We start from the raw sequence: 26,453 nt of genomic DNA, 5'->3' as shown, positions 1-26,453 counted from the left end.
GAACCCCTGAGCACCGCCCATGACTTGCCATTTCAAAGGCTTTCTCAGAGATCTTCGGGCTCCAAGTAGTCTTCACCTAAAGCAAGTCCTGTGGCCAAGATCTTCTTCCTCACCACATCTCTTGCACCGTGAGCCTGCATCTTTGGTGAGCTGCTCAAGGTCCTTTCGTGACCCCAGTGCATCCAGCCTGTGGGTTCATTTGAGAGTCTTCTTTGTTTTCAGCAGGCTCTCCTCATTGCGCGGGGCCTGCTCTGACTCCCCTGCTTGTAGCGAGTCACCTGGACCTTGCTGGTCCAGACACTGCACCTTTTTCGCTTTCCACGCTGGTTGTGGTAGCAAAGGCTTGTTGGTGCTCCCAACGGACACCAACGCCTCAACTCTCAACATCCGACGTGGGACAGCTTGTGAATGGCTCCTGGTCTTCCACAGCGTTGCCTGGTCCGCACAGCTGCAGCTCCAAGGTCACCGTCAACACTCCTGCAACACCCGACATCGGTGTGCATTTGACCTACATGCCCCCTGGTCACTCCTGAGTGGCGTAGATTCTGTCTTCTCTGCTTGCAGGTACTTCTCATCTTGAATCCACCTTTGGATTCCACCGGACACATTCCACTTGTTTCTATGGCGGTTTCTGACGCCACTTCACACCTATGCACCTGGCTTCCCTGGTATAGGTATCTGGGTTCCTAGGGTATACACGGGTGGGGTGGCTCTCCAACCTTCTATGTTTCACAGGGTTTCTTCAGGGTCCACTGAGAACAGAGAGTCCTTCTTGTTTAAAATTGCAACCAAGACTTACCAATTCACTTGAATAGAGCCCGTGTCGTGTTTCCACTCTACACACAACCTCCGTGGGGTTCCTAGTTACGTACCTCGGGTGGTTTCTTGGGTTCCTGGCATTTCTATGTCCTCCGGGTACAGTCTCGACTTGCGTGGTTCGCATCCCTCTATTTTAATATATGTTTTGCCCCCCCCCCCCCCCCCGGGGACCATTGCGTAGTACGTAATTCTTACATGTTTTCTTTACAAAGTATTGTGTGCATTTCGTATATCTTCTGGTAGGACATATTTGTATGTGTTAGTGAGTGTCTTATAGTAAATACATATTTTTTATAAATAGACCGTGTGGTTCTTTTTCACTTAATCTATACCAATAAGATCACGTTCAGGTAAAACAAGCTGCTTCACACTCCTTCAGGACTAAGCATGATGGCTGCTCTCCACAGCTACCACATAGACATGGAGAGAGCTTTTTAAGGTTGTCTAAGACCACTAAAATCACCATAAGGATTGTCTGGATTAGTGCAGGGTGCTACACTTCCAGAAGTGTGCACCATATACTAAGCCAGCTTCTCACATATTGTATATACAATAAAGTATTTGAGTGCGATTATGGCAGAAGTTACAGATAACATTTAGACCAACTACCATTACCTGTTTGAACAGACCAAAACGTATTAATATAATGTGCCATATCAATTCTACTTTTAATTTTACAAATGTTGCAAAATTACGGTACTGTCTACACTAGCCAGAGGAACATCTGATAAATTAGGTGATACAATAATAGATTAAACCAATTTTACATATTGCTATCATGAAATTAACCCAAAAGATTAAAGGTATCTAGAAAATAAGTTTATGCACAGATGGTATTATCTTTAACAATCTGATATATTCTGACCCTTATTCTAGCCTCGATTGAAATCATAATGCAAACCCCAACTTTAGCTCATGTCTCTAGCTGATGGGCTGTTCCTTCTTCTAGAAAGTAGAGGTGACATCGCAGCTCTCATCATACTGGACCATTCCACAATCTTCAACACCATCTCCTACCCCCTTGTTATCCAACAACTTCACAAAGCAGGCATTCATGGACCTGCACTTTGCTGGATTTGCTCCTTCCTGATAGGCTGCACCCAGTCGCTCAGCCAGGCCCACTTCACCGCAGACACTGTCAGCCTCATTGCGGAGTTCCACATGGATCCTCACTCAGCCCATTCTGCTCAACACCTACATGACCCCACTCACCAGCATAATACGCGCCCACCGAATCAACATTCTGGTGACACCCAGTTCAAACCCTTCCTCTTCTACAAGATGCCAAACTCCCAGGGAAATTTCTCCTGCTCCATACTGAAGTTGCCAGATAGATGAAACAAACTGCCTTAAGTTCAACACAGACATGACAGCAATTGTAATATTTGGCAAAGACACCTCACTCTGGGACTCCACCTGGTGGCCTGCAGAGCTCGGACCCACACCCCTACTGGCAACTCACACAAAGGACCTTGGAATAGTAATCAACACAGTGGCGTAAAGAAACTTGAAGGGGACCCCAGCAAAGTACAGGGAGGGGTGCCACCTCGGGAGTCACTCGGGAGCTCACAGACCAGGGTGTTGAGGGGGCCCCTGGAGCTCAGGCCCCCGCACTGCAGGGGCTGTGTGCGCTATGTTATGCCACTGGATAAACCACCAACTCACCATGACCGGCCAAGTGAACGCTGTCTCCATCTCCTCCTTCCACAAACTCAAGATACTCAAGAAGAGTTTCAAATGGCAACCCACCAACACTTGCAGAAGTCATCCAAGCCCTCATCACCAGTAAGTTTAACTATGGCAACAGACTTTATGCTGGAATCAATGGTTAACTAAGCATAAAACTCTAGATTATACAAAATGGTGTTGGGCTCACCCCCAACCTCTCACCCTGCATGTACATCACCCCGCACCTATACGAGCTCCAGTGGCTCCCAATTCACAAATGCGCACTTTTCAAACTTCTCACTCACACCAACAAATCTTACACAACAGTGGCCTCACATACCTCAACAACCGCATAAACTTCCACAAACCTACCAGGCACCTCCACTCAGTCGTACTCCTACTGGCACACACCCCCTCAATACGCAGAACCATATCAGGTGGTCATGCCTTCTGCTCTCTTCTCCACTCCGTTAAGGATGGAAAGCCCTGCCCCTGCACATCAGAGCTGCCTCTTTAGTTCTTGAATTCCCCAAGCAACTTAAGACCTGGCTCCTCTAGCCCCAACCCTTGCTTGGTCCATACATCTCCTGCCTCAGTGCCAGGACATCCTCCAGGGTGAGCACAACACAACTACACATAACATAACATAACACAACACATAAAAAAACATCATCAATGGCACTCCAAAACTGCCCGCTCAAATGCCTGTTTTTCCAGCAAACGTTTCAGCATGGATTGTGATCCTACTGTTTTTTTTTTTGTGTAAGTCAGCAGGTAATGTGAGCTTGCCACTGACTTTAAAAAAAAAATGCTTCAAAATGTTTGAGGTGTTGTTGTACCTCCACTTGTGTTAGAGGACAGTGTGAGGATGATAGCCAAAGCTATATTGAGAGTGTGGCTCAGGTGTCCCTCATCAATGATCACTACAGTGATCATTTACCCTGGTCTTCTTTTTATGTAAGATGCTCAAATTTGGGCTAAGTGTGCGACTACATCTTCTGTGCCTCATAATGAGTGTCACAGTGGCCACGTGTTCAAATCGAGTGGTGATTTCACATGAAATGTTGAACTCGGTCGGATAGGTAACCAATCTATAGAAGAGCAACACTCTTTTTACCATCATTCTGGATAAAGTTTCATTCTAGTCTAGCTTTGCAGTTCCACTGTGTGGTCATGTGCGGTGCGTTACGTATTGAAAGGCTTGATAGGTGTCACTTTGTCCTGATTGGCCTTTGAATAGTAATGGAGAAGGTGGGGTGTATTTTTTGGGAGGCAGAATTCCTCTTGGCTGACATCCACACTTGTGAATGTACACTGTAATTAGCATTGCCATCCTTGGGTCACCCCTTCCATCCTCACTTGCCTCTGCAGTATTTGTACGGTGATTCCACATTTTCAGACCACATCACAAGTAGTAATTTTGTAAATGCATAATATAACACGCTTGTGTACATGAACGTGCAATCCTTCCTGCATGCACACTCATGCTAACGGCAAATTGTGAATGTACTTAAGGTGTAGGTCTTGTACATAGGTAATAAGTAAAGTCCAGTTACTTTTATCTTGTTTTGTTATTTGGCTCTAAATCAGTGTTTCATTTGAGCTGGTGTTATCCGGTGCTGGGTCCTGGCACTTAATTATCAATACCGGGACTTATGACAGCCAGCCACATAGTGGTGCTGTTTGTCCACATTTGTGATGAACACAACAACAGTTGTTTAGAAATTCCCTATACATTAAAAACGACCACTACCTGCCACCCAAAGCTACACAAATAGCTTGGAGGGGCGGGTATTAGTCATTTTTAATGTATAAAAAGTCTGAATTGCCATTAGTAGTGCAATAGGTGGTGCAAGCTGCTGTGCCCTCTTGAAAAGGAACCTGCCACTTATTTTGTTTCAAATTAAGTACTGGTTCAAATATATTTTCTTGTTTTTCTAGTCGGGATATGGAACACTTAATATTACTCAAAAAGGATTTTACAGATATTCTAAATCAAGATTGCAGAAGACCTCAGGTTCCAAATGGAACGCACCATAATATTTTCACAAAATGTTTCCATTTTTGACCAAACACGTGGTACAGTTCACTGAATGGTTTAACAGGTAAGGTGAGAGTTTGTGTGTATTGCCCTTTCTTCACCATCTTGAGTTGTTTTCTGTGCTATGTTTCGTTTTGTAAAGAATTTTTCTTTTTTGTAATATCACAATCATGTATTTATTTAACATCAAAGCACAGGTGCACCACAGGAGGAAATTAAAGTTCACAATCAAGAGATTTATCTCCAACAATGCGGATTCTTCAAAGTTTTTTTCATTTATTCCATTTTCATAATACGTAGAAAAAACAAGCTTCGGTTCTTGTTAAATCAACCAACAGAACAGCCGACGCGTTTCGTCCCGAAACAGGACTTCTTCAGGGCGCTAGTAGTTGATGGTGAGTAGAATTTTACTGTACTTGAAATACATAATAAAATGTGTGTAGGAAATATTCTCCCATCCAGTAAAATCATTGGATTATGAAAATATTATGAAAATGGAATAAATGAAAAAAACTTTGAAGAATCCGCATTGTTGGAGATAAATCTCTTGATTGTGAACTTTAATTTCCTCCTGTGGTGCACCTGTGCTTTGATGTTAGACTGTTGGATTCCCGAGGGAATAGGCACTGTGACAGTGGGTGCTATTCAGTGTGCACGCGAATCCCTATTAAAACTTAAGGGGAGAGTATTGAGAGAGTGATATTAGGTTAGGTGCTGGTCATTAGAAGGTTTCACTGTTCTTAGCTTCTTCTTTAACCATGTATTTATTTATTTCTATTACAAGATTTGATATGCTTTCACTCGTGGCCAGATTTCACTCGTTGCCAGATTTTCGGCAGCTTTGTTTCTCTTTGGTCAAATTGCTGATTTTTTGTAAATTGATTTTCAGAGTAGCTATTTTATTCTGGCAAATGCTTTTATCTATCACACATTTAATGCTTCATAGGTAGTCATTTAGGCCACAGAAGTGTTGATTGTTTTGTGTAAGACACTTATCATGTTTTCTGGTGGATTACAAGAGTATGTGTTTCTTTCCTGGTTTTCCTGCCATTTCTTAAATCAGAATAGAGTGACAACCACTCGATTTCTGTAGGTATTGAGTGTGGGTGTTTTTTTTGTTATTCTCAAGGCTGTTGGGAAATTGATCTACTCTGCCACATTACAGTTCCCTCAACTAGGGTTTGTGCCAAAAGAAGAATTTGTAAACCCAAGCCAATATTGACATGAAACGGAAAGCAACTCTTCCCATACCTAGCTAAGATGCTTGCCTATCTTTGAGGGTGTGTAACTGTAAAACAGTGTGAAAGAAGCAGCCTGGCATCTGTTTGAGGCCAACACATATCCTCTGCCTAATACTTAAGTGTTGGGTTTGGCTCTCCCCTGCAGTACTCGCCAGGATCCCCGCCCCAACAAACAGGCTTCTCAAAATGTGTAGGCTGGTGGACCTGATGGCGGAATTACCCACCTTGGCAGCCCGAGAGGTACACTTCCACCCCGATCTCATGGAAGTCTGTGAAAATCTGAGGGGAACAGAAAGCAGTGTCAGCGAACAGTGGGGATGCACCACAAACTCAAGGTTCATGCAAAATGTAATATTCCGTATTGAAAATTAACACCAACAAACAACAAGGGTACAACGATCGATATACTGAGTTAACCTACGATTAAATACTTTTACTCATGAAGCCTGCTTCAGTCAGTTTGTGAGACTTATAAACTTGGTGTCTGGTACAAACAATTAGCCATGCCAAAGCTATGTCTTAAATACAGGATTATATCTCCCTGCAAAGAGCTATTCCATGAGCCCTACAGGACTGACCCACAAGCAAGGAATGGTAGCTAGGGAAGAGCATTTAAAGATTGGCCTAGCCTTTGGAAGAAGGTGTTACAATGCTATTAGATTATTCCACCCACTGACGGTAACATTTTCTAAGTAAACAGAAAGAAAGAGAAACACAAGCATTAGGATGTTGGAGTGGAAGGCTTACACCAGCGATTATTGACCATCTATAACTTTATTGCATTGAGTGGTGTAATCCAACATCTCTAAAGTTCTATCGTAGCTTAGGATTCCTACCTTTGGAGCAATGACCTGCCTCTTGTTCGCCTCACAAGTGCATGCGAAGTAACAAACAGTACATATAACTGTAATACCTACTTTCTTAAACATTTTTAAAGAAACAGTGTCCACGAAGCTGACGGAGGAAATGTCCAGTATCAGTGAATGTAAATTTGGAGGCATCAGACCAAGAGATTCCAGGGTTGGCTTCTCATACGTCTTTCGGGGGCTCTCAGTTTGGGCTTCTAAATCTGCAGTGCTTTGTGTTGAAATGTCAACATGAATGAATCCATTCTCCTGTAATAAACATGTATATAAACGTGTAAATTTACTACTTGTTTTCCTTACCTTTTTTTTCAATTTTTTTGTTTGATCTGTTTATTAAAGATGCTTTCTTGTTATATGTACATAAACATCAAACGAACTACCATCATAGTTCTTATCATACAGAACCAGTAGGTAGGTAACAAGTCCAATTTGTAAATCAACAGCTTGATGGCATGGTTACCTCAGTTAAATTATGTACAACTGGTGATGACACTTGACATATCCCATCAATCATATAACCTCCTCCTTCCATCAACAATGCTGTACAATCAAGTTATGGTACATTATACCTCGACTATGCAATACCCGTCTAGTACATAAGCACAGCACTTATGGCTTCACTCAGCCATATCACCTCAATCTGTTTATGCAGTCAAACAATTTTTGAAAACCACCTAACGTGGAAAATGTTATCGGGAAGGGGAGGTTAGGAAGGGAAACAAGAGCTGCACAGAGGAAACACAAATCCCAGTTGTCACAAAACAGGAACCTATGGACTATCATAGGGGTGCACAACATGACTCCCAAGAGAAATGACCATTCAATTTGGGGTACACGGGACTTCGTCTATACATCAGCGCAAAATTCGGGCCATAGGACTGCCCATATATAACAAACTATTATTACGGAGTGGGAACATTTAATGGGTCTTACGGCACCAACAACCCCTGTAACACACACAGCATAGCATTCCATGCAGCAGAAATGGGGAATTTACACAAACCCATGATATCCTCCCATACCAGGGAAACCGCCTCAGTCTTCACCTAGTTCAGCATGGATAGGAACCAAGCCTTCGTTGGCGGGGGCTCCTCCGCCTTCCACCTACGGGTAATGAATCGTTTGGCCACAATGAAACCCAGATCCAGAAACCGGGTGGATGCTTTGTACTTTTTGACTCTTAGAAAAACGCAAGTGATACATGTCTCCCATGTCCGCGGCACCTCCCTATCCATGCAAGTGGCTAATGACCCTTGACCCTCGGGTAGGTCACTTCCCCACCACTGCAGCTCTGCCTGCCTGCCCGCTTTGCCGCCAGATCCTCCCCAGATCAGCACTCTACTCGATCGCTGCCTGGCCTGCCTGGTGGCTCTATACTCGTGTGCCTGCCCCCCTTGCCTCTTTTTTTTTCTGTACCCCGCATTTTTAGTGAGTGCCTCGTGTGCCGCCCCCTCTCTTCTTCTGTACCCCGTGCATTTGTGAGCGTCCCGTGCTTCTTGGCCCTTTCCCCTCCCGCTTCCCCCGTCTTTCCCGCCGCTGCCTCCCGTGCGGCCCCGCCCCCCCTACACCCATTGGCTCTTCCCTCCCGCCTCCCAGCTGACCACTCCTCCCCTCCTCCCTCTTATGGTGACCGATGTGCGGCCGTGCCGCTGGCGCGCCGAAGGCGCGCCAAAGGCAAGCCCGTCTGCGCCCGTCCGTGCCTGGACCACGCCCAGCGCCAGGACCCCTGGCCCCTGGCGATGCCAGCCCACACGACGGACTTACGACGCTGCCACCCTCAACGCACTCAAACCCGGCCGGAACCCCGCCAGCTACCGAGCCACCCCGAAAAGCACCCAAGGACCCTTCACCTGCCAAGCCTGCAATTTCACCTGCCTCCGGACCTGCACCACTCCTGAAAGGCCAGGCACCAGCAACAACCACCTCAAGTGCATCCTGCTCAACACCCGCTCCGTCCACAGACACGCCGTCGAACTCTGGAACCTGCTCGATACAACATGACCAGACGTCGCCTTCCTCACGGAAACCTGGATGAACGCCTCCTCAGCCCCCGACATCGCCATAGCCATCCCGGACGGATACAAGATCACCCGGAGGGATCGCGTCAACCAGACCGGAGGAGGCATCGCCATCGTCCAAGGGAACAATATCCGCATCACGACCAACTCCGACGACACCCTCACCGCCACCGAGCACCTTCACTTCTAGATACACACAGACCCCAAGACCACCCTCAGAGGCACTCTCATCTACAGACCCCCGGGACCACACACACAATTCAGCGAACCCATCGCAGAATTCATCAGCCCGCACGCCCTCACCTCCTCTGACTACATCCTACTAGGGGACCTCAACTTCCACTTGGAGAACAACAATGACAGCAACACCACCACCCTGCTGGCCAACCTCGCCAACCTCGGGCTCAAGCAACTGGTGAACACCCCCACCCACTAAGCCGGCCACACGCTTGACCCCGTCTTCTCCTCCAGCAAGCACATCTCCTTCAGCCACTCCACCGGACTTCATTGGACGGATCACAGCTGCGTCCACTTCAACTTCAGGAAAACCACGACCCACCACCACCCGCAACAGGTTCCCCGCAGGAGCTGGAACAAGATCGCCGCCGACCAGCTCACCACCTCCCTCAGCCAGAACCCTCCCGCCATCGCAACGGACCCCAACGAAGCAGCCCGCAACTTCACACAGTGGCTCACCAACTGCGCCGACGACCTCGCACCTCTGAAGAACCCACCCAGCAGACCCGGCAGCAAGAAAGCCTCGTGGTTCACCAACGAACTCAAAACATCCAAGAAAAACTGCTGCACCCTCGAGAAAGCCTGGCGCCATGACCAGACTACAGAAAACATGACAGCCCTCAAGAACGTCATCCGCATACACCACCAGCTGATCCGAACCACCAAAAGAACAACATTCAAAAAACGACTGGACAACAACACCCACAACAGCAAGGAACTCTTCAGCATCGTCAAAGAGCTCTCCAACCCCAGCGCCGGAAACAACAACATCACACCCTCGCAGGACCTCTGCGACTCACTCGTCTCATTCTTCCACCGCAAGATCGCTGACATACACAACAGCTTTGGCGCACAGACCACGCACCCAACCACCGAACCAACACCCCCCACCACCACCCTCTGCAACTGGACCCCGGTCAGCACCGAAGACACCACCCGCACGATGAACACCATCCACTCCGGATCCCCTACCGACCCCTGCCCCCACCACATCTTCAACAAGGCCGACTCCATCATCGCACCCCAACTCCGGGACATCATCAACATCTCCTTCACCACCGCCACCTTCCCGGAGAGCTGGAAGCATGCCGAGCTCAGCGCCCTCCTGAAGAAACCGACAGCAGACCCCACCGACCTCAAGAACTTTCGCGTCATCTCGCTCCTCCCTTTTCCTGCCAAAGTCATCGAGAAGACCGTCAACAAACAGCTCGCCGCCTTCCTCGAGACGAACGGATCCCTCGACCCCTCACAGTCTGGTTTGCGAGCCAACCACAGCACCGAGACCGCCCTCATCGCAGCCACCGACGACATCAGATCCCTGCTCGACAACGGGGACACAGCTGCCCTCATTCTCCTGGACCTCTCTGCAGCGTTCGACACAGTTTGCCACCGCACACTAATACAGCACCTCAGCAACACCGGAATCCAAGAGAAGGCACTGGAGTGGATCATCTCCTTCCTCGCCGGAAGAACCCAGAGAGTCCGCCTCCCCCCGTTCCGATCCGCGGCCACCGAAGTCACCTGCGGCGTACCTCAAGGATCCTCGCTCAGCCCCACCCTCTTCAACGTGTGCATGAGCCCCTCGCAGCCATCGCATGCCAACACAACATCAACATCATTTCCTACGCAGACGACACCCAGCTGATCCTCTCCCTCACCAACGACCCCGCCACCACCAGAGCCAGCCTACATGAAGGAATGAAAGACGTCGCCGAGTGGATGAAGAACAGCCGCCTGAAACTGAACTCAGACAAGACGGAAGTCCCCATCCTGGGATCCTCCCCCTCCGCCTGGGATGACTCCTGGTGGCCCCCTGCCCTGGGCACCACCCCCAAGCCAACGGACCACGCACGAAACCTGGGCTTCATCCTTTACTCCTCCCTCTCGATGACCAAACAAGTCAACGCCGTCTCATCATCCTGTTTCAACACCCTGCGCATGCTCCGAAAGATCTTTCGATGGATCTCCACCGAAACCAGGAAGACGGTCACCCAGGCTCTCGTCACCAGCCGTCTGGACTACAGGAACACCCTCTACGCGGGAACCACAGCCAAGCTACAGATAAGACTCCAGCGCATACAGAACGCCTCCGCACGACTCGTCCTGGACATCCCCCGCCGCAATCACATCTCCGCCCACCTGAGAGACCTGCACTGGCTCCCCGTCAGCAAGAGGATCACGTTCAGACTCCTCACCCACGCACACAAGGCCCTCCACGACCTGGGCCCCAAGTACCTCAACAACCGCCTCACTTTCTACACGCCCACCCGCCAGCTGCGATCGACCAACCTCGCCCTCGCCACTGTACCACGCATTCGCAGAGCCACCGCCGGAGGAAGATCCTTCTCCTACCTGGCAGCCAAGACATGGAACTCCCTCCCCATCCACCTATGGCTGACCCAGGACCATCTCTCCTTCAGGAAGCAACTCAAGACCTGGCTTTTCGAGCAGTAACGGAACCCCCCCCCCCCAGCGCCTTGAGACCCTAGCGGGTGAGCAGCGCGCTATATAAATTGATTGATTGATTGAATAAGCATACAGATTAGGGCAGGACCAGAGCATATGTAAAAGATCAGCATTCACCAGCTTGCAGCGTGGGCAGCATGTGACCCGTCCATGAAAATATCGATTTATTTTGTCCGGGGAGAGATATGCCCTGTGGACAATGTAGACTTGGATTAATCTAAAAAGGGCGTTTCTGGGGACCTGCTTGGGACTCTCCAGGACCACGGACCATTCCTTTTCCGAATAGGGCCTCCCCCGGTCTGCCTCCCACTTAACTCGCAACGGCGTTAAATCCATTAAAGTATGCTCCCTGATCGATTCCGCAAACCACTTCACTAAGTGGCGTCCCATACCCATAACATATAGATATTGCATTAGGAGATGCGACAGAGGCTCCTGCGCGATGTCTGCCCACCAGCGCCTCCTCGCGGCCGTCCAGGAGGCACAATTTAGAGGTTGGCCTGGGGAAACCCCGTCTTTGTACATGATAGCGAGGAATGGTCGTAATGTACCCTCTTTGTATAGGTCCCCTGGGGTAGTTATAACAACCTCACCCAGTCCGTAAAGTCTACTCCCTGTACGCGTCCCTGCACGGTCGGCATACCTAATATGGGCACAACCGGTGCGTACGATGTGACGTGTCTAGTGAGACGACGCGCCCTGCGAAAACATTTCCACACCATCAGGACCAGTAAAGGAAGGTGTTCATTCGATCTGTTACAAGGATGGAATAGGGAGAGCATCCTGTCCAGAGAGTACAGGGGGTCACGTTCTGCCGAGTCAGATAAATGTAGTTCCTCCACCAATTTCGCCACCCACAGGATTTGAGACGCCAGGAAATAATGTTCTAGGTTGGGTACAGCCAACCCCCCCTTGAGCGAGGTAGGTACAACTTCGCCAGTGCCACCCTGCACTGCGAGTTATTCCAGATGAAATCCCTAACAATCCTTTCGAAAGAGCGGAAGAAGGACACGGGTAGAAAGACCGATAGATTAGCAAAGTAATAAAGGAGAGCTGGTAACATGACCATTTTGATTAACTCCACCCTACCGATAATCGAAAGGTTAAGCGTCTTCCAGAAATCAATCTGAGACTTGAGCGCTGTGACCGCCCTTGTGATGTTACCATCCATAGGATCCCGATCATTATGGTAAATGCGGATCCCCAGATACCTGAACGCCACCAGCTGCCATTGTACTAATGTCCCGTCCACCTCCCAACTCAGATCTTCCATACAAGGATTAAAGGCGTATAGGCAAGATTTGCCCCGGTGCACCCCTAGCCCGGACAGAGACACAAAAGACCTCAGTGCAGCAGGGATGACTCATGGGATCGCCTGAATATCCTTAACGTACAACAAAATGTCGTTCGTATAAAGCGAAACCGCGTGTGTGCCATCCCCAAGACGTATCCCCCATTCTTGTGCCGAGTTTCGTAGTATCATTGCTAATGGTTCAATCAGTAGGGCAAATATCAAGGGGGAGAGGGGCACCCCTGGCGAGTCCCCCGCTCTATCAATATAGGGTCCGAGAAGAGAGTCCCCAGCCGCATCCGAACAGTAGGAGCCCAATACAGTAATCTGATAAGGCTTAGAATGTAAGGCTTAAATTCCGAATCGATGGAGCACAACAAACATGAAGGACCACTCGACCGTGTCAAAGGCCTTCTCCAAGTCCAGCGCAATACAACCGGCCGTTGGCCACTCCATTGTAGCACAGCACATCACCCGGAACAGCTGCGATATGTTAAGTGACTGCTGCGGGCCGGCACAAACCCATTTTGGTTTTGATGAACCAATTGAGGGATCAAGGGCGCTAACCGATTTGCCTGGATGCCCACTAAGATCTTAGGGCCCGATTCACACAACAAACTTAAGACAAAATCCTAAACTTACTACCATTTTGGTATTCACAGAAGTTAGGAGTCCTAACTTTAGGACTCCTAAATGCCTTCTGTGAATACTGAAAGTGTTAAAGCTCGGATTTTTCTCAGTTTAGGAGTAGTAAAGTTAGGACTCCTAACTTTAGGACTCTTAAATGCCTTCTGTGAATACCGAAAGTCTTAAAGTTAGGATTTTTCTTAGTTTAGGAGTAGTAAAGTTAGGACTCCTAACTTTAGGACTTCTAAATGCCGTCTGTTAATACCGAAAGTCTTAAAGTTAGGATTTTTCTCAGTTTAGGAGTAGTAAAGTTAGGACTCCTTACTTCTGTGAATACCGAAATGAGTAAGTGCCTTCTGTGAATACAAAAATGAGTAAATGCCTTCTGTGAATACCAAAATGGTAGTAAGTTTAGGATTTTGTCTTACGTTAGTTCTGTGAATCAGGCCCTTATAGTCCCCATTCAGGAGTGCTAAGGGGCGATATGCTCCCATTGAGGTGGGGTCCCTACCCGGTTTGGGAAGTATGATCAACGTAGCTTCCTTCATTGAGGTTGGGAGGGCAAAGGTCTCGAGCGTCTCCAAGTACACCTTAAGCAGCTGTGGGCCTAAGGGGTCAGCATATGACTTATAAAATTCATGAGGAAAACCGTCGGGACCTGCAACCTTCCCAGATGGCAAAGCCCTGATCCTACCCTGAACCTCATCCAGCGTGAGCACGGCATCTAGTTCCATCCGCTGTTCCTGTGACAGGGCCGGGAATGGAGGTTCCTCTAAGAACTGCTGAATCGCCCCCTCCGGGGCCTGTTGTCCAGATTTATAAAGCCGTGTGAAATGTGCGGACAGCTCACCGTGGATTTCTAATTATGTGTGCCGAAGTCTTCCGTCCGGAGAATGGGGAGCCGTAATTGACCCATCCGACTGTTCCTGTTTAATCAGCCAAGTGAGAAGAAGACCCGAACGGTCTGCTTTAGCGTGCACTGACGTGGAGTGCGCTGCAAAGTTGAGGCAGCGCTGCCAGTCCAGGAGCTCCGCAAGTTTCTTGCGCGCCTCCTCAAACTCGACCAACCCCCAGCATCTACCACTGCCCTAGACTACAACACAACAGACGCCAGTCCGTTGTGCTGGCGGGAGGGTTCTGGCTGAGGGAGGTGGTGAGCTGGTCGGCGGTGATCTTGTTCCAGTTCCTGCGGGGAACCTGATGCGGGTGGTGGTGGGTCGTGGGTTTTCTGAAGCTGAAGTGGACGCAGCTGTGGTCAGTCCAATGAAGTCATGGAGGCGTGTTCATAGTGTGCGGTGGCAGACAGTGTCGAAGGCGGCTGACAGGTCCAGAAGGAGGAGGGTTGCTGTTTCTCCGTTGTCTAGCAGGGTCCTGATGTCATCGGTGGCAGCGATGAGGGCAGTTTCGGTTCTGTGGTTGCTGCGGAACCCAGACTGGGAAGGGTCCAGGATGCTGTTCTCCTCGAGGTAGCGGGTCAGTTGTTTGTTGACGGTCTTCTCGATGACCGTCACCGGGAACAGGAGCAGGGAGATGAGCCGGAAGTTCTTGAGGTCCTTGGGGTCCGCCTTGGGTTTCTTGAGTAGGGCGTTGATTTCGGCGTGCTTCCAGCTCTCTGGGAAGGTTACTGTCTCGAAGGAGATGTTGATGACTTTCCGAAGATGGGGTGCGATGGCTGTGCTGGCTTTGTTGAAGATGTGGTGTGGGCATGGGTCGGACGGGGATCGGGAGTGGATGGAGTTCATGATCTTGATGGTGTCGTCGTTGGTGATGTTGGTCCAGGAGAGCAGGTGGTTGGTGCGGATGGTGGTCGTGGGGGCGGAGGTCTCGGTGGTTGTCGTGGCGGTCGTGGCATTGAAGCTGTCATGGATGTCTGCAATTTTGTGGTGGAAGAAGGTGGCCAGCGAGTTGCACAGGTCTTGCGAAGGTGGGAAGTCGTCAGTGTTGGAGCTGGGGTTGGAGAGTTCCTTCACGATGTTGAAGAGCTCTTTGCTGTTGTGTGCGTTGTTGTCTAGGCGGTCCTTGAAGGAGGCCCTTTTTGGCGGATCTGATGAGGTGATGGTGTCTGCGGGTGGCGTTCTTGTGGGCTGCGCAGCTGTCTGGTGTTCGTTCACGGAGCCAGTTCTTCTCCAGTTTTCGGCAGGTTTGCCTGGAGGCCTTCAGTGAGCCAGCTGGCTTTCTTGCTGGTGTGATTGTTGAAGGGTTTCTTGAGTGGGGCGGGGGTGTTGGCACAGTCGTCGATCCACTGTCTGAGGTTGTGGGCGGCGGTGTCGGGGTCGGTGGGGTGGGCGGGTGGGCTCTTGGTGAGGGTGGTGGATAGCTGGTCTTCGGTGACTTTGCTCCAGCAGCGAGACATCCTTTTGGTGGGTTGTGCGTGGTGGGCTTCTTGAAGGTGAAGTGGATGCAGCGATGGTCGGTCCAGTGGAGTTCGGTGGTATGGTTGAAGGAGACGTGGGAGCTTGCGGAGAAGATGGGGTCAAGCGTGTGGCTGGCGGAGTGGGTGGGTGTTGTGACGAGTTGTCTGAGTCCGAGGTTGGCGAGGTTGTCGTTCAGGGTGGTGGAGTTGCGGTCATTGCTCTTCTCGAGGTGGAAGTTCAGGTCCCCGAGAAGGATGTAGTCTGTGGAGGCGAGGGCGTGCGTGCTGACGAAGTCGGCGATGGAGTCGCTGAACTGTGGTCGGGGTCCGGGGGGGTCTATAGACGAGGGTTCCTCTGAGGGTGGTGTTGGGGTCGGTGTGGATCTGGAAGTGCAGGTGTTTGGCGGTGCTGAGGGTGTCGTCGGTGTTGGTCGAGACTCTGAGAGTGTTCCTGTGGATGATAGCGATTCCTCCGCCTACTCTGTTGGTGCGGTCCCTGCTGTCCCTAAAGAACATACCATGAGCCCATGAACTTATGCCGTTGAAGATATCCAAGGCAGAGAGACAGACCGCGTGAGATTGGAGGGTAGCTGTTTTCTAACACCAAACGTGGGCTGTTAGTGCATCATGATGTGTTGTTCTTTACAAAGGGGTGTCTTTAGCTCTTTCTTAAATGACAGCAAGGTAGTGGCAGTCCTGATGGATACAGGGATGTCGTTCCATACTCTGTCACCTCACTCTAATAGTGAATGATGATAGTGCTTTACAATGCTTTGCTCTGCAGATGGTGCGCTTTGTGAAAGGTGTCGTCTTCTGCTGGTTAATTGGTTATAAGTTCTGCAAGTGATGTGACTTCTGCTGTATAAGATGTCACATTGTGTTTGCTGATCATCACTGCGAGTGGTGTAGGATGTCTGCTCAGCCTGTTTCTGGTATACAAGCAGTGCTTGCATTAGTTTGCAGTGATCTGCTTTGTAAGTGGCGGCTGGTACTGACAATAAGAGATATTCTTTCAGGTGTGTGGTCTATAAGTTAGCAGAGTCTGACAGGGAAATGATTATTATACTGTGCGAGATTATCTTAGTTCCATGACTGATGCATATGCAGCGGTATTAATTGGTTCGTTAAAAATAGACTAATCACGATCAACACATTATTCCTTAAACCGCTGTCCCCATGACATGAATATATATCCTTATTTAATGTGAACCTTCAGCCTTGCAGTCCAGACCAGTGACTCTCTCTTTTTAGCCCCAAACCCCACTGACCATGAAAGAATCCGTTTCTGCACCAGAGGCACAGCGGAAGGTTACATGTGATGTCTGACTTCCTGTAAGGCCAACACTTGGCGCACTCTCAGGGTGCCATTAACACTGGGGAGCCGCAAACAGTCACTCAACTTGATACGGGCAAACATTTACAGGATGCAGCTTAATGTGTTTTCTTTTTCTTATGTTCACTGCTGTGGGTTGACGGGAAAACGGGAGGAGGGTATATTATTGAACTACTGTTGTAGGGGCGTTCGATGTAATTATGAGTGTGGCTTAACACTGTTAAGCTAAAAATCTGTACTTAGCATAGTGTGCTGCCCTACTTGTATTGTGCTTCTTCTGTCATTGCCTCCAGATATACAATACGAGTGACATTAAACCTACAACCAGCCAGGACTATTGGCTTTGTCAATGGTTGTAAGTTGCATAAGATAAATAGAACAAACTGCAGCAAACTGCAGCATTTTTATTATTATTCACGATGAAAAGATAGGTGATTCAGAACCACCTATGTTTTCATTGTATATTATAAGAATGAAAATGCTGCAGTTTTTGTGAGCGAGGATGGCACTGCATACTTCCGAGCTGAGAAAGCAGGTTCGAGCCTGACGTGGGCTCAACAACTGGTGATTAAAAAAGATGAATATGTAGAAACGAAAGGCCAGGGACACTCCTGTGGCCTTTAGTTTCTACCATACGCCCATGCAACATAGAAACACAGCGTGTGTTTCTTTTGTATATGGAGGCATGGTAGATACCAAAGGCCACGCATTTCATGATTTAAATGAAATCATGAAATGAGCGTCCTTTCATTGCTACCATGCCTCCCTCCATATACAAAAGAAACACACACACACTTCTGTGTGTGTAGGGCTTTAAGTGGGATGAAAAAACGAGAGGGTCTCTCGTATGGGCGGCCGATGTAATTATGAGTGTGGATTAACACTGTTAAGATAAAAATCTATACTTGGCATAGTGTGCTGCCCCACTGGTATAGTGCTTCTTCTGTCATTGCCTCCAGATATATAATACAAGTGACATTACACCTAAAACCAGCCAGGACTATTGGCTTTGTCAATGGTTGTAAGTTGCATAAGATAAATAGAACAAACTGTAGCATTTTCATTACTATATAGGATAAAAAGATAGGTGGTTCAGAACCACCTATGTTTTCATTGTATATAATAATGAAAATGCTGCATTTTTGGGAGCGAGAATGGCAGACTTTCCGAGCTGAGAAAGCAGGTTCCAGCCTGACATCAGCTCAACATCCGGTGATTATAAAAAATTATTATGTGATTGTGTAATGTAACTGGTGTACATGTAAAGCACTCTAAGTTTGTGCTATATAAAATGGAAAAAAGAGCCTCTTTCAAGTCACATCAAATGCAATGACCGGTGCTACTATTGCAGAGTTTCGTTTTTCCCCGACCCTGAGGGTAAAAAAAGAGAGCCCCATAGGGACCCACCTCAGCACCTGCTTTTAAGAACTGCCGTTGCTGAGCACCGGCAAGACCTGGCCCACTTAAAGCCCTGTGTGTGTGTATGTTGTATGTGGGCGCATGGTAGAAATGAAAGGCCAGGGACACTCGTTTTAATTAAAACGAGTGTCCCTGGTCTTTTGTTTGTACCATGCCTACATACACAACATACACATACACTGTGTGTGTGTGTATGTAGGCATGGTAGAAACGACAGGCCTCACACAATGTGTGTTTTGTTGTATAGCTTTAAAATGCTATATTTGGATTTTTCAACAATTTGCAGTAAATATGTGGTGTAAAACCCACCATTTAAATCAATTTTTTCCAAACTTTTCTTGCGGGGGGAGAACCCGCCCGCACCCTCCTTTTGCAGTTCGGGCTCGCTCGCTTCGCTCGCTCAGTCATTATATTAGGATACAGCTTTTTTCGCCCCACCACTTTCAAAATCACCGGGCACCACTGCCCTATCTGATGAGTCCACTATCGAGGAGCCCTCCCTCCTGAAGAATGAAAGGAAGTGTCTACTTTGTCCTCTGGCGTCACTGTGTCTGCCATCTGTTCCGCAATACAAACCACCTCCTGTCACTCTCTATGGATCTGGTCCGGGCCAGGCACCACTGCTGACCCCAGGAACCACCTTCCAGACCGCAGTCACCGGGATCCTCTACCACCTGCTTCCTCAGACCATGTCGCAGTATTGCCCATAGCCCTTGGGCCAGAATACTGACCTGACGTCTCCAACCAGTCCCAAACATCCTGAGGCGTGACAAAGAACCTTGACTTCCCATCAGAGACGACACAGATCCTGGCCGGGAACATCAACACATAGGAGAGATTGACCTGCCGAAGCTGACGTTTACATGGCAAGAAAGGCCCCCGCTGGCGCTGGACTTTTATTGTGTAGTCCGGAAAGAAGAACACCTTGGCATTTTCATATTGAATGTCATCCAGTTTCCTCGTCTTCCGGAGGATGACATCCTGATCCCAGAAGTGTAGTAGTTTGAAGATGAGGGGCCATGCCCTGTCACCGGGGGCCGTCTTCCTGCCTGGGACACGATGCACCCGTTCTATGGTAAAGAATGGGGAGAACTCTGTGTGTGGTAAGATGGTTTTAAGCCAGTGCTCCAGGAAAGCAACCCCATCCCAGCGCTCTTCACCTTCCAGCAGCCCAATCAACCGGACATTGTTCCGCCATGAGCGGCCCTCTGCATCCTCAATGCAATCTTTAAGATATCGGATCCGAACTTCATGGGCATACTGCTGTTTTTCCTGGAACTCCGTGGTGGCCTTCAATTCAGCAACTTCCTTTTCTACGGCAGCGACCTGATCCTTCAAATTCCGATGCATGCAGCAGGTTAAGGTTCAGAGCCACCTTGTCCAACCTGGCCTCCATGGATGCGCTAGAGCGCTCATGGCCTGAAGGATAGCATCTAGGTGATCATCAGTAGCCACCCCCCCCATTTGCTGCGGTGGATCAGCGTCACCAGCACCCACCGCCTGCGAGGAGGACCTCAACCCGGTCCCCCTGGTGCGTCCCATTCTCCCGTACACCACCAGTCACATCCGCTGTACCACCAACCTGTCCCACGGAGTCCCCGTGCAGCACCTCTCGGCCCAACAACTGTCCTCTCCTCCGTAGATTTTGACTGCAGGCCTCACGCCGCTCCTGCTGGAGCAGAGTTTTCAGTTTGAAAATTCAGTGGCTTTTGAAGCTCTGGCATGTCTATTCGTTGTACTAATTTATTAATAATTAATCATTAATTATTTGTCTTGTGCAAGTGCGTTTATATTAATCAATCCGTTTGTCCTAACAAGAGAGAGTTACACGTGGGTGTGCATAAATGTGCTGTTTAAAAAATAACGTGCGTGTTTTCATGTTTAAACGTTGCTATGTGCTGTTTATTTTTGAGCACAAAATGCTTTTCGAATTAATGCTTTTCTATGTTGCAAGTGCTAGATAGATGCATACACATAAGGGTATTAGTGGGGTTAACACTGTTTAATCACTATGCTGTGGTAACGTTGTTTTTGTTTCTTTTAATTAAGATGGTCTATTGAGGCCTATGATGGCCTAGAAAGATGGCCGATTTGTGAGCCTGGCTGTGATTTATAATATGAAAATTGTGACGAGGGAGACCCCTGCTGGAAATGGTCCTTGCTTGCTTGTTTGAAAACTTTCCATGAGGACAGCAGCAGTTTTGGGAGATCTCCAAGTGAAGTGAAAATGTCCTTGGCAGCCTTGGGAAACAAAGGAGCCTTAGAGAGAAGTTCTGAACTGTGGCTCGATTGCCGAGGAGAAGTAGAACTAATATGATACATGTTTTATTTCTTGGTTCCTGTTCCGTAGTCTTTATTATGTGAACTTTTCCTGAGCGGAGATTCTCAAATGTAGCGATGTTACATCCTTTCCTTCTCGCTCTGCTCAGCAGGTCCGGCGGACATTACAGTTTTTTCTATGTTTCCAATGTATCTTTCCATTGTTTAGAAACTATAAGAAATGTTAGCCTAGAGAGGGTTTTTGCCACTTGCCATTTTGCCTTTGCCGCGTACCGAATCTGCGTTGCTGAGGATTGATGCTGAAGGGACTTCGTCTAGAGAGACATTTACCGAGAGACTTGTCCTGACCCATTCTGACATTTAGCTAGAATAGGTAACTATGAGAAATGATTTACTCTGATTGATTTTCTTTTGACTAATTTTAGATAAAGCAATATAATTTTAAACATGGTGTTGGATATTCTTTCTTGTCAATTATTGGGTTTATATTTTTGATTATTGCTGTATATGTTGTATAGATTATGTTTAAGGACAGTCACAAAAATCAGGTCTTATCGACCTCGGTATAGATGCAGGGTGATTAGGAGTTTTTCTTTCCACAGGTTTATTGCTGGTAGAGTATTTGAACGTATGTTAGTGTAGTGAAAAGGGCCCTAGCGTATGATGTATGCATGTGTGTGTAACTGTGAGATTACTCTATCCGTGGTAGTGAGAATATTATACACACCCTGATCTCTATCAATTTCCTGGTAGCAGAGTTTGATGGTTTTTGATGATTGTCTTGATCTGATAAGATTGCTTGTACATTAGTTTATCGATTATTGATTATTGGTTCATGTTGGTATATGTACTAATACTATATGTTGGAGTCGTAATGTTGAGTTATATGTAGTGCTTCTGGAACTTGGAAGCTGTAGCAGTTCCGTAGTAGGGCAGAGGGAAGTATATGCTGCTCTCGGGAAAGACGGAATTGTAAGGAATAACGTGTGACAATTGAAGTTGCGCGTCACATTGTCTGGGTTCGGAATCAGTGACATCGTCGTATGTTACTATTAGATATTTCTGGTATATAAGGAGTGTGTATGATAGTGAAGGTTATCTGTGAAAACTCTGGTCTTAAGTCCCAGGGATCCGTAAGGATTTCCGTTAAAGCTTATCGCGGGAGGAGTAATAGGTATTCTCTAAGCTTGTTTGAAGAACTGGGCAAAGAAAGCTTGCTTAGTTGGTGTATGTTATAATTCTGTAGTGGAGCAGATTGTCTGTTCTCGGGAAGCAGGATTCTGTGCGTATGTACTATATTTTCTTGTATGAATGTGCGTGAATGTTTGTACATTTAGTTGATTGTAAGACTCTTTGGACAAGTCCTAGAGGAAACAGTTAATGAATGTATGTTAGTAGGGCAGAGTAGAGGAAGTGCTACTGTGTCAATGAAAGGTCTCTTATGAAATAGACTCTTTTTTACTATTCTGTGGTTAGCGAAGCAGACAATGGAGATGTTTTTATGTTGTAACTAATAGATTTGTAGAAATTTGGACACGAAGTCTACTGAAAAGATTTTGTAAAGGAGGGGTAGACGAGTGACAGAAGACAGGAGACAAGCGACTGCAGCGACTGTTGACGTCAGAAAGACCGCGCTCTGATTGGATGGTAGATCAGAATAGTGCTCGCGCTAGGATTGGTGCGTTAGTGTGAGCCGCGCAAGGATTGGAAGGGCCATTTAGTGACGTAGACGTTCCAGGATTGGTGCGTTAGTGTGAATCGCGCTGCAATTGGTTGAAAAATTTGTATTGTATATTTATAATACGGAAAGAGTAGAAAGTTTTGGTAAACGCTAAAATGTATTACCAAGAAGAGAAGAAGAAGAAAACATTTTTTGGTAAAATTAAAAAGTGGTTTAGCAAGGATAAAGATGTTAAAACAAGAGAGGGTGAGTTGTTACCTCCACCGAAAACACCTGCATCCTTCATGGCTGCAAGACATGGGTTTCATACCTGTATATGGTTGGAGAATTGGGTTAGGTATACTAAAGAAGATGGTGTTCTAGCATTTCCAGAACATGGTTCATTTAATCTGGCCGTGTTGAGAAATTTACGGGAAAAGATGCTATGTCTTGACCCGAAGCCGAGACCTACACAGTTCGAGGCTTTAGTGGAATGGGAAGAGGAAGTACATGAGAGAGAAAAACAGAGATCTGGAGGGTACTATAGGTATATGTTTAGGAGGAGACATGATCGTGAGACTCATCATGATCGAATGAAAGGGTGGCGAGATGTTAGTATGTCAGAGGGATTATATCCGATGAGAACAGTTGAAGGAGGAGCAGAAAGGGTTCCTGAGTCAGAAATAAGAAAATATGGAGTTAATGAGTATGAGGATGAGGTCTTGAATGACATGATTTACAAGAGACCACCTCCATATAGACCAGAACCGGATAAAAGTACACCAGTTGTTTCTCCGATAAGAGATACAGTGTGTGTTAGTGAGACAGAAAATGAGACACCTGAGGTAAGAAGTGATCATTACCTTGATGAGAATGCCAGACAATTAGCCAGAACTACAACAGAGTTGACAGAGAAGATTAGGGAGTTAACGAAGAATCTAGAAGCTGTTGCGGTGCCTGTAACAATAGGTTCGGTTATGCCTGTGTTTGACAAACAGAGGACAGGTGAGAATGGACTGGTGATTCCATATGTTGGGAATAATCTGACAAATTCAGTTGGTCCTTCAGGAGATTCAGGCAAAAGAGCAGAAAGAAATGACCTGAGACAATCAAGACATGACACATGTAGTGAAATATTGGATGCTAGTGAAGCTAGTTGTTCAGGGATGCCAATTTTAGAACCGCAAAAGAGAGTGGTTCCAGTGAGAAAAACTGCTGAAATAACAGTTGATGATTTGAATGATTGGATGAAGGTTCTACAGAAAAAGGATAAAGATTCACAAGTAATTGACGTAGCTAGGTTACGTGTCGAACTAGAAGAGCTTGTTACAGGAACAGTTCCAACAGAGATTCTGAAGAGTCATCATGATGGTGAACTAATGTTTATGTGTAAGAGTGTTACCTGGAGAGCAAGAAATACACATGACAGGCTAAGAGCAATAGCGAATGAGCAGGGAGTTGACATTGATAAAGTGAAAGCTTTACAAAGAACTTACAGGATGGATTTTACAGAGAAGGATATTGAGAATTTGAATGCTACTGGTAGAACAGGACAGATTAAAGAAATGGTAGCATTATTGCGAAGATGGGGTGATGTAGAAAAGTGGAAGGATAGGTGGTACAAGAAAAGAGATGAGGCTGAAGATAGAACAACTTATTCAGCATTTCCAGTGAGAGAAAAGGAGAAACCAGTGGATAATTATCCTATGAGAGAAATACCTGGAGGAGGATATGTACATGTTCCATGGACCAGACAGGATATTTTATCATTCACGAATGATTTCCCTCGATTGAGAGAAAAGCCCGTCGAGTGGTATAGGCAGGTAGATAGGTTTGTGAAATTGTCAAAAGTGCTGTGGGTTGACCTGAATAGTCTGTTTGATATAATTGTTCCAGCAGACTTGTGGACTGAGTGTAAAATAGTTGTGAGTTGGCCTATTGAGGAATATCCAAGAGACCCAAGAACAGGGGCACCAGATCCAGAGGTAATGAGAAAGTATGATCAGGTGATGGTATACCTGAAGAGTAAAGTTCCTGCAAAAGAGACAGACTGGGTAAAGATAGATCGAACACAACAGGAAGCGAAAGAATCAGTTCATGCTTTTTACGAAAGGCTGATACTGGCATTTAAACAATTCAGTGGAGATGAACACCTGGGAGACAAAGATTTGAGTCATTTTGTATACAGATTTGTATATGGCCTTAGACCTGAAATTGGTGAGAGAATTCGTGAGCACACAGTGGATTGGCAGAGTAAGAAAGTAGATGAGATCCTGAGGCATGCAAAATACTTCAGTGATGAAATTGAAGCAAAACAAAGAAAGCTGAAAGAGAAAGCAATGTGGGCACAAGTGAAAGTTGCGGAGAGACAGGAAGCACAGTTAGTGGAACAGGCAAATAATCCAGGAAACAATGCAGGGAATAGACCTAGATATGCAGGGAAAGGAAAAGGAAGTCTTGAGGAAGCGAAGAAAAAGTTTCCTTGTCACAACTGTGGCCAATTGGGGCATTGGAGATCGGAGTGTCCTAATCCACCATTAGTAAGTAATGAGAATAAATCCTTAAATCAACAGGTGCAGAACGAAGGAAATAATCAACAGCAGCAACAACAGAAAGTTGTGAGACAGCAGAGTCAAGAGCCAAAACCGCCCTTGCCGCAGAATAGAGGGTTACAAAAATATAATCAGGATTCAGGATTCTACAATGATGAGCAGGTAAACAAACCAAGACGTTCTAACAAAGTACAACAGTACTTGTTAAAGAGTGAAGGGAGTGAGTCTGAGGGTGATTATTGACGGTGCCGAGGAGAGGAAGAAGAGTGCATACTTGGTGCAACTCTAGAAATAGACCAGGCAGGACCATTTGTGGATGGGAAAATAAATGAGGAGAGTGTTACTTTTTTGGTAGACACAGGTGCGACAAGATCAACTGTCAGGTCAACAGATGTTAGAAATCTTCCTCTCTCGGATGAAGCAATCCAAGTAGTTGGTGTAGCCAATACGCAAATCAGAACACGTCTTACTGAACCTGTAAGAGTACAGATAGGGAAATTTTCAGACATGCACAGATTCATTGTCTGTGACACGAGTCCAGTGAACCTGTTGGGTAGGGACTTGTTGTGCAAGATGAACTGCACAATTTTTTGTACACCGGATGGAATAGCCTTTGAGACACCAGATGAAGATGTTTTGTACCGAGTGACTCTAGAGAATAGAGAAAGTGAGTTAATTGGTGCATTTGCTGTGTTTAATCCGGAGGATTTGCCTCGAGAGCTGAGAGACACAGTGAAAAGGACAGTTTGGGATTTTACTGGAGAGGATGTGGGATTGATGAATAATGTAGATCCAGTGAAAATTGCAGTAAAAGAGGGAATCACATATCCTAACATTCCTCAATACAAAATGACACCAGAAATAATTGAAGGGATAACTCCTATAATTGAGAAAATGATTCAGCAAGGAGTCCTGAGAGAACTACTGAGTAGTCCGTGTAATTCACCGATAATGGGACTAAAAAAGCCCAATGGGAAATTTAGGATCGTACAGGATTTGAGAAAAGTTAATCAAATTGTGGTGGCATGTTGTCCTATTGTGCCAAATCCATCAGTGATCCTGTATCAAATTCCACATGATGCTGAGTGGTATACAGTGATTGATTTGTGTCATGCGTTCTTTTCAATTCCATTGCATCATGATAGCCAGCCGATTTTTGCATTTAGGTTTGGCCAGCGTATCTTAGCATGGTGTCGTATCCCACAGGGGTATACGGAGAGTCCTTCGATATTCAATCAGTTATTGAAGAAATCGTTGGAAAGTTTGATCATGCCCGAGAGTTCAGTGTTAGTGCAGTATATTGATGACCTACTGGTGGCATCAAAGACACGTGAAGCTTGTGAAGTAGATACCATAGCTTTACTGAATCATCTAGCAGATGGAGGGTTAAAGGTATCTCCAGCCAAATTACAATTTTGCAAGAAAGAGGTGCATTATCTTGGACACAATATTGAAAAAGGTCTGAGAAAGGTGACTAATGACAGGATCAGAATAATCAGAGAAATGAAAGCTCCAAAAACCCAGAGAGAAGTGAGAATGTTCCTGGGTATGGTGGGTTATTGTCGTCAGTGGATAATTAATT

At 46.8% G+C, this 26,453-nt stretch overlaps 1 protein-coding gene across 1 annotated transcript in view; it reads right to left on the bottom strand.

Annotated features, from left to right (window-relative positions):
• The window catches only part of LOC146797360 (solute carrier family 26 member 6-like), a 187,101-nt gene that overhangs the window by 8,468 nt on the left and 152,180 nt on the right, over nucleotides 1-26,453 (bottom strand). The window contains exons 16-17 of the mRNA XM_085624366.1: nucleotides 6,687-6,884; nucleotides 5,994-6,048 (exon numbers count right to left, since the gene is read on the bottom strand). Of these exons, the coding sequence (XP_085480492.1) occupies nucleotides 5,994-6,048; nucleotides 6,687-6,884 (253 nt within the window). The remainder of the gene's footprint in view (nucleotides 1-5,993; nucleotides 6,049-6,686; nucleotides 6,885-26,453) is intronic.

This window comes from Triturus cristatus, chromosome 9, assembly GCF_964204655.1.
Source record: "Triturus cristatus chromosome 9, aTriCri1.1, whole genome shotgun sequence".
NCBI lineage: Eukaryota > Metazoa > Chordata > Amphibia > Caudata > Salamandridae > Triturus > Triturus cristatus.
The sequence above is the reverse complement of the archived record's forward strand: the minus strand, read 5'-3'. Positions and strand labels throughout refer to the sequence as shown.